General features: G+C 37.2%; 4 protein-coding genes across 9 annotated transcripts; 3 read left to right on the top strand and 1 right to left on the bottom strand.

The window, feature by feature from the left end:
- Positions 1 to 46: 46 nt before the first annotated feature.
- On the top strand, positions 47 to 3,644 carry Rab5 (RAS oncogene family member Rab5). The gene is made up of 4 exons (XM_069049772.1): positions 47 to 212; positions 1,392 to 1,641; positions 1,695 to 1,984; positions 2,472 to 3,644. Exons 2-4 carry the CDS (start codon positions 1,397 to 1,399, stop codon positions 2,582 to 2,584), a joined length of 648 nt encoding a protein of 215 aa, XP_068905873.1. The 5' UTR covers positions 47 to 212; positions 1,392 to 1,396; the 3' UTR covers positions 2,585 to 3,644.
- Positions 3,645 to 3,780: 136 nt separating this feature from the next.
- Positions 3,781 to 11,167, top strand: LOC138132285 (putative leucine-rich repeat-containing protein DDB_G0290503). Of its 5 annotated transcripts, none has more exons than XM_069049748.1 (20): positions 3,781 to 4,127; positions 4,255 to 4,407; positions 4,635 to 4,795; positions 4,884 to 4,932; positions 5,236 to 5,261; positions 5,312 to 5,399; positions 5,459 to 5,641; positions 6,706 to 6,780; positions 6,840 to 6,881; positions 7,028 to 7,168; positions 7,248 to 7,310; positions 7,367 to 7,462; positions 7,943 to 8,167; positions 8,267 to 8,401; positions 8,461 to 9,183; positions 9,242 to 9,412; positions 9,475 to 9,852; positions 9,905 to 10,257; positions 10,310 to 10,520; positions 10,929 to 11,167. In XM_069049748.1, the coding sequence occupies exons 1-20, from the start codon at positions 3,966 to 3,968 to the stop codon at positions 11,061 to 11,063; spliced, it is 3,570 nt and encodes a 1,189-aa protein (XP_068905849.1). In that variant the 5' UTR covers positions 3,781 to 3,965; the 3' UTR covers positions 11,064 to 11,167. The 5 variants fall into 5 exon arrangements, with proteins under 5 accessions (XP_068905849.1, XP_068905850.1, XP_068905852.1 ...); XM_069049747.1 differs by having other exon boundaries at positions 3,782 to 4,127; positions 4,578 to 4,795; XM_069049749.1 differs by lacking the exons at positions 4,635 to 4,795; positions 4,884 to 4,932.
- Positions 11,157 to 12,811, top strand: LOC138132296 (WD repeat domain-containing protein 83). The gene is made up of 3 exons (XM_069049767.1): positions 11,157 to 11,352; positions 11,409 to 11,988; positions 12,042 to 12,811. Exons 1-3 carry the CDS (start codon positions 11,286 to 11,288, stop codon positions 12,316 to 12,318), a joined length of 924 nt encoding a protein of 307 aa, XP_068905868.1. The 5' UTR covers positions 11,157 to 11,285; the 3' UTR covers positions 12,319 to 12,811.
- Positions 12,308 to 14,592, bottom strand: LOC138132297 (homeobox protein Mohawk). Of its 2 annotated transcripts, XM_069049768.1 has the most exons (4): positions 14,284 to 14,592; positions 13,843 to 13,918; positions 13,538 to 13,697; positions 12,308 to 13,482 (listed from the first exon to the last, which is right to left on the bottom strand). In XM_069049768.1, exons 2-4 carry the CDS (start codon positions 13,911 to 13,913, stop codon positions 12,832 to 12,834), a joined length of 882 nt encoding a protein of 293 aa, XP_068905869.1. In that variant the 5' UTR covers positions 13,914 to 13,918; positions 14,284 to 14,592; the 3' UTR covers positions 12,308 to 12,831. The 2 variants fall into 2 exon arrangements, with proteins under 2 accessions (XP_068905869.1, XP_068905870.1); XM_069049769.1 differs by having other exon boundaries at positions 13,843 to 14,592.
- Positions 14,593 to 14,623: the final 31 nt, after the last annotated feature.

Here is a 14,623-nt window from a genome sequence, read left to right as displayed (position 1 = left end):
TTGGAAAATAATACGCAAGTTTGGTAATTTCCTACGGTTATGTTGGTAGTCGAGGTCGTCTCTGAGAACTGTCATTTTGTGTGTCACTAATTTTGTTCATTGTGTGTAGTAAATTGGTGCTATCGTGTTAAAAACAATAAAATTAAGTAAAGTACTTTTATGAAGAAGAAAAATAATAATCGTATCAGTGCAACGTGAGGTATTTACTTAATGTAAGTAAAATGTAGCCGAAATGGTAGGTTAGACGTGGAGAGACGATGTTTTTTATTATGTCAAATGCGTCATTCATTCTAAGTAAATCTTCATGTTTCGTGGACGATTCACAGCAACTCTTGAACCTGTTGATTACAATCTTTAGATGCGAAACGGAGCCCCCTCGGTACGTCAGCTGATTTTCGGACTAACGACGCCCTTGAACCCCGCTATGTGAAGCCTTGAAAATCCATACGCCCCCTTCTTTTTTTATTTCGTTATTCCTCGGCGAACTTTATCAGCTCGGTCTCGTTATTTTTATATTATAGGTCATTGCAGTGAAACCCCTATCGAGAATTAATGCCGCGCGGACATTCGCTCGCATAAACAGATAATTTACATTTACACATTCCACAGAGACCAGAACCAACCCGCCTTTAATCAGCGCATGAAAAATTTCTTGTAAACGAAAAGTGCTCAATTTAGTACGAGATTTTAAAAAATCAAGCGATTTTGAAAGATAAGAGATAGATTAGTTTAATCAAAGAGTAAACTTGCAAAATTGTCTTTTGAATCTGGAAACACGATAGCAAATGTGAGCACCGTGCATGAATGTTTTATCTATACACCGTCCTGAATCAAAATTGAGCAAACCATGCGACTTGGTTTCACCAAATGGATATTTGCTTTCACGGTTTTTTTACAACACCGGAAACTTGCGTTGCTTGTGATTATTTTACGTTAATAATTTCGTTCGATTTTTCTTTAATTTTCCCCGGCTATTCATTACCTATGAACAGCTGTGAGTAAAGCTACAATGCGATTTTCGAAAGATCCAATTAAATTAAATAAATGAAGGTTTTGTTTTAATTTATTTATCATTTCTAAATTTTGATCGATTTTTAAAGTGGAGCAAGATATATTGGGGAAGTGAATTACTTAAAGAAATGAAATCTACTTGAACGACGATTGTATGTTTTAATAAGCGTGGAAGTTCTTCCGGACTGCATGACTCGCTCCACCGTGCGTCATCGTCGCGACATCAAGAACGCAAGTTGGAAAACCGCCTTTTTCCGAAATTACTTGTTGCTACGAAATCCAACACGTTTCTTAAACCGCACTACAGATAAACTGTTTTGTTTAATGACCGTCAGATAATGACGAACCTTTCGATAATAATACAGCATTCGTTATCTCAGACGAAATGGCAAACAGAACCGGAACAGCTCAGCGACCAAATGGCTCAACGCAAGGTAAAATCTGTCAGTTTAAATTGGTGCTCCTCGGCGAATCTGCCGTCGGTAAATCCAGTCTCGTCCTGAGGTTCGTCAAAGGACAATTTCATGAGTACCAAGAGAGCACTATCGGCGCCGCATTTCTTACACAGACCGTATGTCTCGACGACACTACTGTCAAATTCGAAATATGGGACACCGCAGGACAGGAAAGGTATGGAAGAAAGGGGCCGTACGAATTTTGTAATTTTGATGCTGTGTTTTCAGGTATCACAGTTTGGCTCCCATGTATTACAGAGGGGCACAGGCAGCTATCGTCGTCTACGACATTACCAATCAAGATACTTTTGGAAGGGCAAAGACGTGGGTGAAGGAGTTGCAGAGACAAGCGAGTCCCACTATTGTTATCGCGTTAGCGGGGAACAAGCAGGACTTGGCTAATAAAAGGATGGTAGAATTCGAGGAGGCCCAAACATACGCGGACGAGAACGGACTTCTCTTCATGGAAACATCGGCCAAAACAGCGATGAATGTCAACGATATTTTCTTGGCGATAGGTAAGAGATGTGGCAGGTTCTTTGGCCTCTTCAAGCTTCGTTGAACTTGTCTCTTCCCGTTAAACATTTCACGCAACTGAGTAGTGTTTTTTGAAAGGGAAAAAATCTAATTTTTTTAAAGTGATGTGGAAAATTTAGTATGCACTGTTACATAAAATATGTAAAAAAAAACAAAATAACTTTCTCCGCTAATGTGAGAATAATATTTCAGTTTAATTCTTCAGTTTGTGCCGTGACATTCGCTGTTTTCAAGTACATATCAGTATTTTTGGTCGTGGATTTTATCGTTAATGCATAATCAAAGCCTTTTTTGACAACTTTTAAAATTAATATTTTGTTCATTGGTCAATTACGGAATGGCGAATTCTTACAATTTTTCTTTTGATGATAATAATCGTAATAGGATACCTGTGCGACACGAACGTAGCTTTGAATGTTACTGTACACGATGTTGTTTCTTCAGTGACGTAAACTGGTGATTTTCCAGCCAAGAAACTCCCTAAAAACGAACAGGCGACGGCCCAAGGTGGTAGCGGGCAAGGTAGGAGACTAGCAGAGGGCGACACGGGTGCCAAGGCTGCGGGCAATTGCTGCAAGTGATGGCCCCTCCCTCCGCCCGGATTTGTGTCTTTAATTCTGAAGAAGGGACTGGACTGTGCTCCTGCACTTTAGTGATATATAAGTGTAATAAGAAGCCCCTTTATTAATACTGTTACAACACTCATAAAAGTACACTGTCACTTATTTTTTTGTAGGATCACATCCTAATCATCTCAGTTGCATTTTCGTCTCTGATAGATTTTTTGTTTGGCCCTTATTATAGAACGTTGAAACAACTAAAGGAAAGATCTTGTGATAATGGTGTTTTTCATTTTATATAGTACTGTTTATGAATCCGATATTTGACAGTGTAGAATTGGATTGACGAAATTTCAGCACTCCAAAAATTCTAATTCGTTTTATTATGATTGTCTAATTTAATTTAGTAAGTGCAATTATATATTGAATCACACAGCTTTCCAGTCGATTTTGTCAATCTAATTCGTTGTAAAAACTTTTAAAAAAGTTTAAAATTTATACTCAAAAGCGGGTGTAAATTATAAATATCCCTACTTGCGTGTATTTTATTAGTGTTTTCAAATTATCCAAAGTATGTTTCACAACAGTCCAAATTGAAGAAATTGACAGTCGCCGCGTTGTTTTGAAATGTACTTTCTGAACATGATGCATGACTGGAATTTTAATAATTTTAGTATATTGTATTTTTTTTATGAGAAAAAAAGCAGAACTGCTCATTATAAAGGTAGGTCATGTGTCATTCTAGTCTCGTGCTCCATTAAGACTTGATGTGCATTTCAGGCGAACAGGTCTTCATCGATCCGAGACTTATAGTCCTACATTCGTATATATATATTAATTTAGTAGATGTACAATGTAGTAAGGTGGTTGTACAGATTTTAAAATGAGGAAACTAATATCGTATGGTATGGATGTCTCTTTATCCATGAGTATAACTGTATTATATTTGAATATAATTAAATTTATTATTATTAATTAATTATTTTATTTGCTTGCTTATATATGGTTATCATTATTCTGTATGCACAGAAACAAATTGTACAGGAAATAAAATCATACTCAATAAAGTTATTACAATACACTCCCACATTTTCCTACTTTTTGTCTTACAGACAAGAATATTAAAATAATAGCATTAAAAATCATTATCGGAAATGTAAATGCCGAAACACCGTCCATCAGTTGAAAATTTTGTAGTTTGTGTTTGCACCACCAACATCCTTGTGGTCTCAATCTATTTCTGTCTACAATAAAACGTAGTAGGCAATGTTTTCAGATAGTGGGGAACACAGTGAGCTGGGCACGTTAACGTCAAAACATGACTTCCATTCTGGACCATTAAACCAACCCGAGAAAGAAATTACAAAAATTTTACGTTCCGTTTGATTCAGTGTAAGCAAAAATGTCCAAATTCAATCAAAGCGGTAGCTACGTGTGTCCCGTATTTGCAACAAGTGGAAAGTGTGGCGAGCAGGATGCTCTGGAAGTTATGGAACAGTTTAAGGATTTTTACGAGACCAAACTGAGCGAGATCGACGTACAAGGAGGCGGTGATTGCCTCGAGGTGCGTGTACCCCGTTTTTTCAGTATTTTTCGTAATTTTCGAAGAATCGGTGGGTGTGTCGAAGTTCTTGACACGCTTAACGGAACGAGCGCCCTCTACAATTTTGGCTCCAATTTTAAATTTACAGCTCAAACTGAAAATCCAGAAGCGATGGATTGACGATTTGACCGAACAGACGCAGATGATGGCTCGTATCGTGAAAGAACTGGAGGAGGAGGCTACCAGCAGAGTACAAATGTTGGAAGACAAGTTGAGACAGACCTCGAAGAGTGCGTACGAAGTAAGTTCCAGTTAATTTAAGTCGATTCGCTCCCAACGAGAGAAGTTTTGCGCCTTTTACGTTTTCGGAACGTTTTATTTTTCCTTTCCTCGCCTCCAGTGAAATCCTTTTTTCATTGTCAAAAAAAATGCACCGTTCCAAGGAGCAATACAGTGAAGATTTTTCTGCAGGTGATGAAAAGGTATCAAACCTACAGTGTTACCCACAACTTAGGTGAACCTTTCCAGAAAGTTTTTTACCTCGAAAACGACTTGAAAAACTTGCTGGAATTTATCAGACGGATAAGAGATGATCGAAAATGGAACATCGACGGACTCCAGTTTTATGATGTCACCTATAGTGATTTATTCGGTAAAGAGCCCACTTGTGACTGTGACATCCCTTCCAAGTGAGTAGTTAGCCTTAACCACAGTCATAACGCAATAGAATAAGGCAAAATCCACTGATTGTTTTATTTATTTATTTTTTTTTGTTAGGGAGACAAATCTGATTCCTATCGCCAACGGCTTAAACTCGATGAAAAAGGTAGGAAAAGCCTTAAAAGTGACCCTACAAGTTGTAGATAATCCAACTAATTGCGGATGTACGTGTCGCCCCCGTCGTCCTAAACGTTGTTGCCGTCCTTGCATTCCTTGCCGCCCCTGTCATCCTTGTAGCCAAAATCGCACATGTTGCCCCGCCCTTTTATTTTAAACCACCCGCTTTGTACCAAGTAATTTTTGACCGTAAATATATTTCTTTCTCATTTTGAGTTTTTTTTATTCACTTCAACATTCTTGGTTTGCACTCAATAATTATCGGATGTCTAATCTACATATTTTGTTTTAGGATACAACACCCAAAACTAAGCAAGAGTAAGTAAACGGGAGTCACACTCTTCATACACTTAAAGAATTTTTTTAAGGACATTTACCCCTGATCCAGATGATTGTAATCAATCATTTGAAGAAATGCTTAAGAAGAAAACTGAAGAATTCGAAACGTTAAAACAAGTATGTAATATGTAAACATACCTATAAATTGTAAAAAAAACTTTTTTTTATGTCATTAGTCAATGTTAGATATGAGAAGTGCCTTAACGGAAGAAGTGGCATGTAAACACGATATGATATCTGCACTTAAAAGAGACGTTCAACAGTTAGAAGAAAGATGCGTGCAAGCTGACAAGCAAACGGCGTTCAAAGATGACATCATTAAGGAACTAAGGAAGGAAATTAAACAATTGAAGCAGCAGGTAATTGAAAAACCTTTCCCAACCTGTTTCCATTTCCCGTTTGTTCCTAGATTCTCAATAGACCGGTTTACAAAAAATCTAAAAACTACGAGAACAAATCTGTGTATACCACTGTAAGACACAGTCGAAATACGGAGAAACCGAAATACTCGACGGTAATTTTTATTAATGAGAGTAAAAGAGATGGGGAAACAAACAAGCGCAGGTACGATGAAACGAAGAAAACCGATCTGAAAATGGAACTAAGCAGATCTGACATCGTGCATGATACCTACATGAAGGATATCCCTGTGAAGGAAAAATCAAAATTCACTATGACAAACTTTAACAGAACATTTGACAAAATTTATGATCATGGCGATTTCGACTGAAACAATCAATGAATCTCAATAATAAACTATTTTTACTAATATTATTATTGTTATACAAATACAATTTTCTAAATGTGTTGCTAATTTATGCGGAAACAATTACAAATCTCACTTCTGGTTACATCGAACTAATTTGTAGGATAATTCTGCCAGCCAAAAGGAAAAACAACGTACTGGTGAATCCCTAGGAAAAATGATTGATCGCTTGAGAAATATGAAGAGAAAAGTTAAAAAATTTCATGCTTGGCGCAGATTTTCGGAAGATAAAATAAAAGAGTTACAGCGAGACAACAGTTCAAAAAATTTACTTCTTGCGAGTCTGTATAACGTTATCAAAGGTCTACTAAATAAATTGACAGTTGCTGAAAGAAAAAATATCGTAAAAAAATTTTCATTTGTCGTCACCAATAGACTTAAAAATTATTTTTACAGCAAGAAAATGCCCTATCGAAGTTTAATTATTCAGAATTACGTAACGCAGATTTAAGTGAAAACGTTACAAAGATTTTGGAATTAAAATTCGAACACTCGCTGTTGATGGTGTTTTTGAAAAAGCTATAGATTGTATTGCAATCTTTTTAAATAAATGTGTGTTATGTTTTTTGTTTTACTGAAATTACAAAATTGTCTGATATTTATTTTCTTGGTATCTAGTGTACACTCGCTTAATTCGTTTTCTTCGTATTTTCGTAGAATAAAGAAAAGGAAGCGGACCTTGCAAAGCAACTGGATGACGCTAAAAAGACAATAAAACAGATGAGGCCTTGCGTAAGTTAAAATTACGTCGTTCTTCACATTCATTCATAATAGGTACCTAATTCTTTCAGGTGGACATGACATCAACGCACACAATGATAGACGAAGAACTGGTAATAAAAAAATACAAATCAGAACACATATAACACGCACCTCACACATATTGACAGAACACTGTTTTCCTAATTCCAAAACAAAGACGTCACTACATAAATTCACAGTAACTAACACACTTAATCTAACACAAGTTGAGTTACAGACGGTGAGAAGAAAAGATAAAGAACTGGAGGCCGAAATATGTCGGCGACAATGTGAAGTCGACGAGCTGATGCAGAGGTGCACCGAATTGGAAAACACTTTGGCAAATTCTCAAGGACGAGCCGAGAATTTACAAAAAGCGGTGAGTTTTCGCGCTTTCTATTTTAACGCTTTCCAAAAGCTGCGCTAGAGCTTCCGTAAATTAGTTTTGTATCCATTAGGTGGATCTATACCTTAACTCTATCAATGTTCTGGAAGCGTCCGAAGAAAAAGCCAGAATAGAGGTGAAACAACACTGGGAAATTTGTACGAAACGGGCTCCAAAACTTTTTATTTTCAGATCGAACAGCAAAAAATGACTATCGTAAATTTACAAGAAGCCTTAGTCAACGTCAAACAGGAACTGGACGAATTGCGTCAAAACAATCAACAGGAAGTGAGTGTTGGGTGGGCTGCACGATGGTTCGGGACCCAAAACCCCGCTCCTAAATCTAATCAAAAGTCTGTGCATGATGTGTGAATTTTTATTTTAACTAGATGCATGCGTTTAATGTGGTCGAATTAAATTTTGAATGTGCATAAAAAGACACAGCGATGTCATATTCGGTAATCGGTAGCAAGTACTTAATGTAATTATTTCTATTTATTTGTCCATATATTTATTTTATTTATTGATACGTCCGATCGTCTTGCCTATTTCATGTTTAAGAGTCAAATAAATATATACAAAGTAAGATTTTATTGTAGAAGCTTTTATAGGATTTGTGATAAATAAAATTGACTCTGACCGAAATTACATTGTTTCTATAAATTTTTCGCATGAGTTAACTATTTTTCGCAGTAGTGTATCAGCATGTAAGTCCATTTGTGGCTGGATTCTAAAATTGTACACTCCACTCAATGTATTAAATTTTAGGTGAAAAACTATCAATATCTAGCCAATGTTTTTTGCACAAATTTAGTAGATTTGGAAGAAAGAAATGAAATATTAGAAGAGGAAATGTTACAGTTGATCGAATCGTACAAGAAGCTTCAAGACTCGAACTTAAATCTGGAAGTAGAACATTTTAATAACTTACAAGACGTGGCAGTTTTAGAAACACAGCTTTCCAAGTATCAAAACGAATTCAGGAGATTCGAGGTAAAATGAATTTGTAGGGTCTCGCTTGAAGCTTTGTAGAACGCTTTAATTTGTGACTATATAATTTTCGTTTACTAAATGGATTCATTCTCGTCGCAGGATTCGAAATGCGCATCGAAACACGAACTGAAAAAGTTGCGTCAACAGAATCGGTGTTATGAACAGGTTGTGGACTGCTTCAAGCAAGAAATGACGGTGATGTCGGAACAACTTATCCATCTTCAAGAAATACTGGTACGAAATACGAATGGGTTTTTCTAAAATTGTGTCTTACCAGGACTTGTACTTTTCAGAATTTATCGAATCAGTCGTGTCGCGAAGAAAACGGACAGTTATATAACGCAGTCGTCGAACTGCAAAAACTGAGCGAAAAACTGCAAGCGGAACTGATCGACACTGAAAAAAAAGTTCTCATTGCAAATCAGAAAAATCAACTGAAAGATGCGAAAATCGACGAACTCCAACTGATCATCGGTCAAAAAAATGCCGATTTGAATATTCACGATGAGGCGATCAACGAAATGAGAATGAGACTTGAACACTCCGTCATGGAAAATCATGAACTACAAGCCACGGTAGTTTCGTTGAACAGTACAGTGATGCAGTTGCAGTGCGTCGTACAAAACTGCGAAGTTGAATCGGCGAGAAAAAATGTAGCAAAATCTAAAGGGATCGTTTGCAAAGGAAGTGCTTCTGACTGCAGAGATGACTACGAGAGGAGAACCAGAAAAATTGAAAGACTTCAAGAGGAGTGTAAGGAGCAGTGTGAGAAGATGAGAACGGTACAGAATGAATTGGACAGGGTCAAAGAGAAGAACAAAGAGAAAACGAAGCAACTAAAACGTCAGAACGAAGAACTTAAAGAAAAACTGGCAACTAGCGAATTGACGAAACAAAATTTGGTTGAACAGCTAACACAGTTGCAGAACCAGACAACACATTTAGCTCAAAATGAATGCTACAGGGAGCACGAATTGGCTCAAAGCAAACAAGTCATTTTAGAACTGAGGCAAACTGTACGAAATAAAAGCTGTCAAGTTTAATTAATGTGATCGCTAACGGTGTTTGTTTCAGTTGATAGAGTTGAACGAGAGTTTGGCCGAAAGCGAATTGCAACATATGGAGATAGCGGAAGAGTTTCACAAAAATGTGATACAAGATAATCGGGAACAAGAAGATATTTATTTAAGTTGTCGCTGTGAACTTGCTCTTTATAAAAAGCTCGCCGACAGGTTCAAGGCTTCGGTTTGTTTTACGATTCCTTTCTTTTTTTCTTTGTTCTGTAAGTTTACCAAGATATATTTTAGTTAATTGAAACGAGAAGAAATCTCAACGAACTGGAAGCTAGGAACAGATCTTTAATAGATGAACTCAAAAGCAAAGAATTGAGGATAAGTGATATTCAAAGAAAGGCAGCAAAGAAGGAGAAAGAAACGCGCCAATACATCGAGGAACTGTCCGAGAATCTCAAAGAATCTAAAGAAGAAGAAAAACGTTTGTCAGACTTTATCGAACATTTGAAAACCGAAGTGCAAAAGAAAATCGAAAGTAAGAAGGAAACGAACCAGGTACTGGTAACTTGTTGTGATTGTTCACCAGACATGGCCGCGACGCAAGAAGAAATTAGTACTTTGAAAGTGGAAATCAAAAACATGATACAAAATCAACTGGCGTTAAATAACGAGGTAAGCGTGTGTATTTTTTGTAATTTCTTTTTTAAACAGCAAACGCTTTTAGAATGACAAACTTTTAAAACAAGTTACGTGTCTGCAAAGTACGGTCAATATGTTGGACGAGAAAAACCGTCTCTTGAAACAAAAACTGGACAAACTCCATACCGACAATCAAAATTTGAAAGAGAAAAGTAAAACTCTGACGCGTGAAAAAGAAATGTTCTGCCAAACAATCAAAAATTTAGAGATGGAACTTGCAGACGCGAAAAACAACCGCGATGATATCTGTGCCGAAAGCAGAAACGTTGTGAACAACGTTAAAGCGTGGCTAGATGAACAGAGGAAAATCAACGACAAAGTCAAGAGGAAAACGCAGTGCTACTGCGACACCATAATAAAACTGAAACAAGAAAATGAGTAAGTCGTGTTATCATTTGTATGGACGTAAATTGTCCATTTTCGTTTTTAGAACTTTACTGACCCAAACACGGCCTTTAATCAATTCGACTTTTAAACGGAAGTGCCCTCGAAATTACACACCTTGCTCACCTCCGCCGCTTGAGTGTGAAAATTCGTGGTGTTTAGGTTCGCAAGGAAGCGGTTCGTTCCAGGACAGTCCCAGAGATAGCCCCATCAGTTGTACTTGCAGCATTGAAGAGTGGTATTCTCCCACTTACAAGGTACCTAGTAACTGGTATAATTATTTTTTGCGCTATCGCTGTTTTTATTCGTTTCTCGCTCCGTTAACGAGCACAGTAAGATCGCTTAGCGCCGGTTGTTATGGAAACAACGAATTAACAGAACTGTTATGGATTATAACGGTACAATGTGCCGTGACACATGAAAAAATGTGTAAAGTTAAACCCACCGTATTTTGTACGTTTCAGTAAAATTGGGGGCGCAAAAAAAATATTATACCATACTCGATCGTTAAGTTCTTATAACAGATGTCGAAAGTTGGAGAAACTCGACCCTCGGGATGTCGTTCCTCCAACTTTCTCTCGATCTGTTATAAAGCATTTACCGATCTATCTATAGTAGTGTAATATACTATCGTGACTGTATTTGTTGATTCTTCATTACTGCAGGATGACGACGAGACCACCGATCGCGAAGACGACTTCCTCAATACACTTGAAGCGGTTACACATGAAATGAAGAACAATAATAGAAAATGGAAAAATAAATGTCAAGAGTGTGTAGTGTCCAAAGATAAGAAATGATTTTTTTTTAATATTATTTGTAACGTTTTTTATAGAATGCGTAGATTTTGTACTTTTGTAAACGATGTATACGTCAAGATTATTATTAAAAATACTATACAACATACAACAACAAACAGTTATTCCGCTGCCGCATAAGGGACGGCGTGTGATTTAACCTTAATGTACCAACAATCTTCAACAGTTTGTGTTAGAATGACTTGTTCTGCTTAAAAAAAAACAATGAATTTAAATTGTTTAAATACAATAGATTGCCTTCAAGGTGCGGTGAGGGCTGTTCGATTCAATGGTAATTTGAGGTTATATTTACAAATGTGCAAAAAAACATACTCAAAACTTTTCCAGTGGATGGTTCTTACTGCATAACATGTGGATCTGACAAAAAATTAAAACTGTGGAATCCTTATCGCGGTTTACTACTTAAAACTTATGGCGGACACGGTAACGAAGTATTGGATGCTTGCGGTTCTTGCGACAGCAGTCAGATATTGTCGTCGTCCTCAGATAAGTCCGTTATAGTTTGGGATGTTTCGACAGGGCAACCCCTACGTAGGTTCAGGGGACATGCGGCCCCCGTAACTTGCGTCAAATATAACGAAGAGTCGTCGTTAGCAATTTCCGGTAGTTTAGACAACACGGTCATGTGTTGGGACCTCAAATCACGTAACACCAACTCCATACAAACTTTAAAAGAAGCCAAAGACTGCATTACTTCGATCCAGGTGACCGATCATGAGATTTTAACTGGATCCGTAGATTGTTCAGTACGGCGGTACGATTTAAGAAACGGTAGTTGTCACGCTGACTTTGTTGGGGCCGCGATTACTTCAGTCGGTTTTTCCCACGACGGACAATGTATTTTAACCGGATCCGCCGATAATACGGTTCGTTTGTTAGACAAAAATTCAGGTGAAATGTTAGGAGAGTGAGTACTTTATGAATAGTTTTCAAAATGTATTTTAATCATCTTTATTTAAGATATTTGGGTCACAAAACTGACGACATGAACGTGGAAAGTGCCATAATGACCAGTGATAATCACGTTCTGTCGGGTTCCGTTACAGGCGAATTGTTCTGTTGGGACCTGGTAAGTGGAAATATCGTCGGAAAATATACACATACTCCGAAGAAAGTGCTAAACTCTCTCAGTGTACACCCTACTGAAGACGTTGTACTTACTTCGTCTGTGCAGACGATTAAAGTTTGGGGAACAGCTGAAAATGTCAAGATTGAAGAAACGCCAGTAAATGTATAAATAAACTTGTATAATTTTCTAAAAAACAAACAATAACAACTTTCTAGAATCTACATAACAATTTCAATTTTGTTAGAAACGTTGTAAACATTCTCAGAAAACGTAGTGTTAGGCAAAATCACAGCACGACATAATGTTAGTTTGATTATTTTAAAAAATAGGAATATTACATTAGGAATCTAAATTTTCTCAGCGTTTTTATCCTCAGATACATTAAAAAAACAGACTAGTGGAAACAAATCGCTAATTGTAAGAGTCAAATCGTATCTCGTTAGGTATTTTTCGTAAATTTATGAATTGTTATGAAAAAGAAAAATGTTTGTTTGAAATTGTGCGAAATTAATCCTGTAAATCACAGAATTGTGCAGCCCTCTTTTACATCTGACTTAAAGCTTGAATACATCGACAGCCATATTTGCACGTCTTAGACATTCGCAAATTCGTACAGATGAGCAAAAATTTGGAATTTTTTAATAAAGCTGGACGAAAAGAACGCATGGAATCCTTTTTTTGTCACGCCTTGAAAGACCTGGCATTAGCTAGTTTTGTTAAGGCCTCAGCAGCGTCCAGCTCCTCTCTCCCGTGTATCTGATAAACCTGAGGGGTAGTCGAAGCCGCGATCGTCTTCTTTTTTTTCTTTGAAAAATTTTTTGAAAAGTTCCAATGAAGGTAGTTATTTTCACTCGGCCGAAAATTGACGGCACTTTCCAACCACTTGGATATCATGGAAGGTTTCGTCACATCCTCGTCCACCTTGCTGCCTTCAGTCTTGTCCGGCTTTTGACAGTCGCGCAAGTATTTTTCCATGATGTGGTTTTTGTATTTGTTGGTCGGTTGGCTGAAGGGGTTGGTTTCGGTTTCGATTTCTGTCGTCGAACTGATGAAGAAACACTGATTCTGATTGTTGTTGTTATGGTTGGGATGTTCTATAAACGTGGTGTAACTATGGTCCGGTTGTTGAGCGATGTTTTCAGGTTTGGCATAATTGTCCGAGGTGTCTTCGGGTTCTTCCCAAATGCTGTCGTCTGAACAAATACTGAAATGTTCTACATTGCCTTGCACTTGACTGTTGTAAGATTTGATAAGGTCGCCCCACGTCTTACGCTGCGGTTCTTTGCCGGCATTTTTCAGTTTTCTCCGCCAGTTGGCGAACCAATTGCACACCTGAAAAACTCTCCGTGAATTTTTTCTAATAGGAGCACACACTTGTCACAATTACCTGAATGTAGGTCAATCCAGTTTGCACTGCTAGATTTTTCTTTTCGTCTCTGTTGGGATATGGATTTTCGCGTCGTCTAACTAGCCAATCTTTGAGAAATCTTTTGATTTCAGGCGTGAACAGCCTCTTCGGAGGTCTTTTATCCTCGCCGTAGGCTCTTCTGTGCAATAAAAAATCTTAAGAGCACATGTCGACATGTCACGGTTCAAGAAAAATCCAAAAAGTGTGAGTTAAAAAAAATTAGTTCACACACAAGACCAATGTTTAGTGGTTTTTCGGTGGGAATGGTGCAAAACAAAGCTAACCTGGTGTATCTTTTGTTTCGAATTGGCCTTCTAGACCTTTCTCGGGTGTCTTCACCGATTCTTGTGTCCATTTTTTCTGATTAAAAATAAACAAATGTCATTTTATACGTTGAAAGTTTGTATAAAAATAGAATTTCATGTTGGATAACACTCAAAAACAAGATGGTTGCTGACATGTTACAATACTTGTAAATCTCAATTTTATCGCGAAATAATTCAGTTGCCAGTCTAAAATGCGCCCAAATATCGTCAGTTGAAAAACTTCGATACCTCGTAGGAGACAAAACATGTTTCGAAAAGTACAAAGAAACGTTTTTGATTAAAACAAGCAGCAATTTCTCAATGATTCATGAAAACATGACTAACGCGCAACAGACAGAATGTTGTTCCTTTATTTTTTCACACCGAAATTCATTGTTTTTCCGAAGAATTTTTACTTACACCACACAAGTTCGTAATTACGCCTGGTAAGACTAAATGCTCTATGTAAACACTTTAAAGTTTTATCTGAAACTGAGCTACAAGACTAACACGATCTGGGGACAACTATGCTGTTTTATTTTGAGATCTTTCAGTCTCCCGCGTTGATTCTTTTTTTTGTAATTGTTTGATTCGACTCGTCCTATCACGACATTGTATAGCCTGCAGCATTTATGTAATAAATTTTAATATTTTTTGTCACCAAATGAAACAGATTTTTCTTGAGGCTTAAAACTGTAGACAAAAATAAACACATACCTCAGTGCGGGGTGGGAGGTGAGAAACATATTATTTTACGACC

The sequence above is a fragment of the Tenebrio molitor genome, chromosome 5 (genome assembly GCF_963966145.1).
Source record: "Tenebrio molitor chromosome 5, icTenMoli1.1, whole genome shotgun sequence".
Lineage (NCBI taxonomy): Eukaryota > Metazoa > Arthropoda > Insecta > Coleoptera > Tenebrionidae > Tenebrio > Tenebrio molitor.
The sequence above is the reverse complement of the archived record's forward strand: the minus strand, read 5'-3'. Positions and strand labels throughout refer to the sequence as shown.

What these genes read in the sequence shown, in the direction of transcription:
- Rab5 (XM_069049772.1), top strand. Translation starts at nt 1,397, where the DNA reads ATGGCAAACAGAACCGGAACAGCTCAGCGACCAAATGGCTCAACGCAA. An exon ending in GACACCGCAGGACAGGAAAG is followed by an intron (nt 1,642 to 1,694) that starts GTATGGAAGAAA and finishes CTGTGTTTTCAG; the next exon opens with GTATCACAGTTTGGCTCCCA. An exon ending in CGATATTTTCTTGGCGATAG is followed by an intron (nt 1,985 to 2,471) that starts GTAAGAGATGTG and finishes GTGATTTTCCAG; the next exon opens with CCAAGAAACTCCCTAAAAAC.
- LOC138132285 (XM_069049747.1), top strand. Translation starts at nt 3,966, where the DNA reads ATGTCCAAATTCAATCAAAGCGGTAGCTACGTGTGTCCCGTATTTGCA. An exon ending in GCTTAAACTCGATGAAAAAG is followed by an intron (nt 4,933 to 5,235) that starts GTAGGAAAAGCC and finishes ATTTTGTTTTAG; the next exon opens with GATACAACACCCAAAACTAA. An exon ending in ACACCCAAAACTAAGCAAGA is followed by an intron (nt 5,262 to 5,311) that starts GTAAGTAAACGG and finishes AATTTTTTTAAG; the next exon opens with GACATTTACCCCTGATCCAG.
- LOC138132296 (XM_069049767.1), top strand. Translation starts at nt 11,286, where the DNA reads ATGAATTTAAATTGTTTAAATACAATAGATTGCCTTCAAGGTGCGGTG. An exon ending in GAGGGCTGTTCGATTCAATG is followed by an intron (nt 11,353 to 11,408) that starts GTAATTTGAGGT and finishes AAACTTTTCCAG; the next exon opens with TGGATGGTTCTTACTGCATA. An exon ending in TCAGGTGAAATGTTAGGAGA is followed by an intron (nt 11,989 to 12,041) that starts GTGAGTACTTTA and finishes TCTTTATTTAAG; the next exon opens with ATATTTGGGTCACAAAACTG.
- LOC138132297 (XM_069049769.1), bottom strand. Translation starts at nt 13,913, where the DNA reads ATGGACACAAGAATCGGTGAAGACACCCGAGAAAGGTCTAGAAGGCCA. An exon ending in CGAAACAAAAGATACACCAG is followed by an intron (nt 13,698 to 13,842) that starts GTTAGCTTTGTT and finishes TTTATTGCACAG; the next exon opens with AAGAGCCTACGGCGAGGATA. An exon ending in CTGGATTGACCTACATTCAG is followed by an intron (nt 13,483 to 13,537) that starts GTAATTGTGACA and finishes AGAGTTTTTCAG; the next exon opens with GTGTGCAATTGGTTCGCCAA.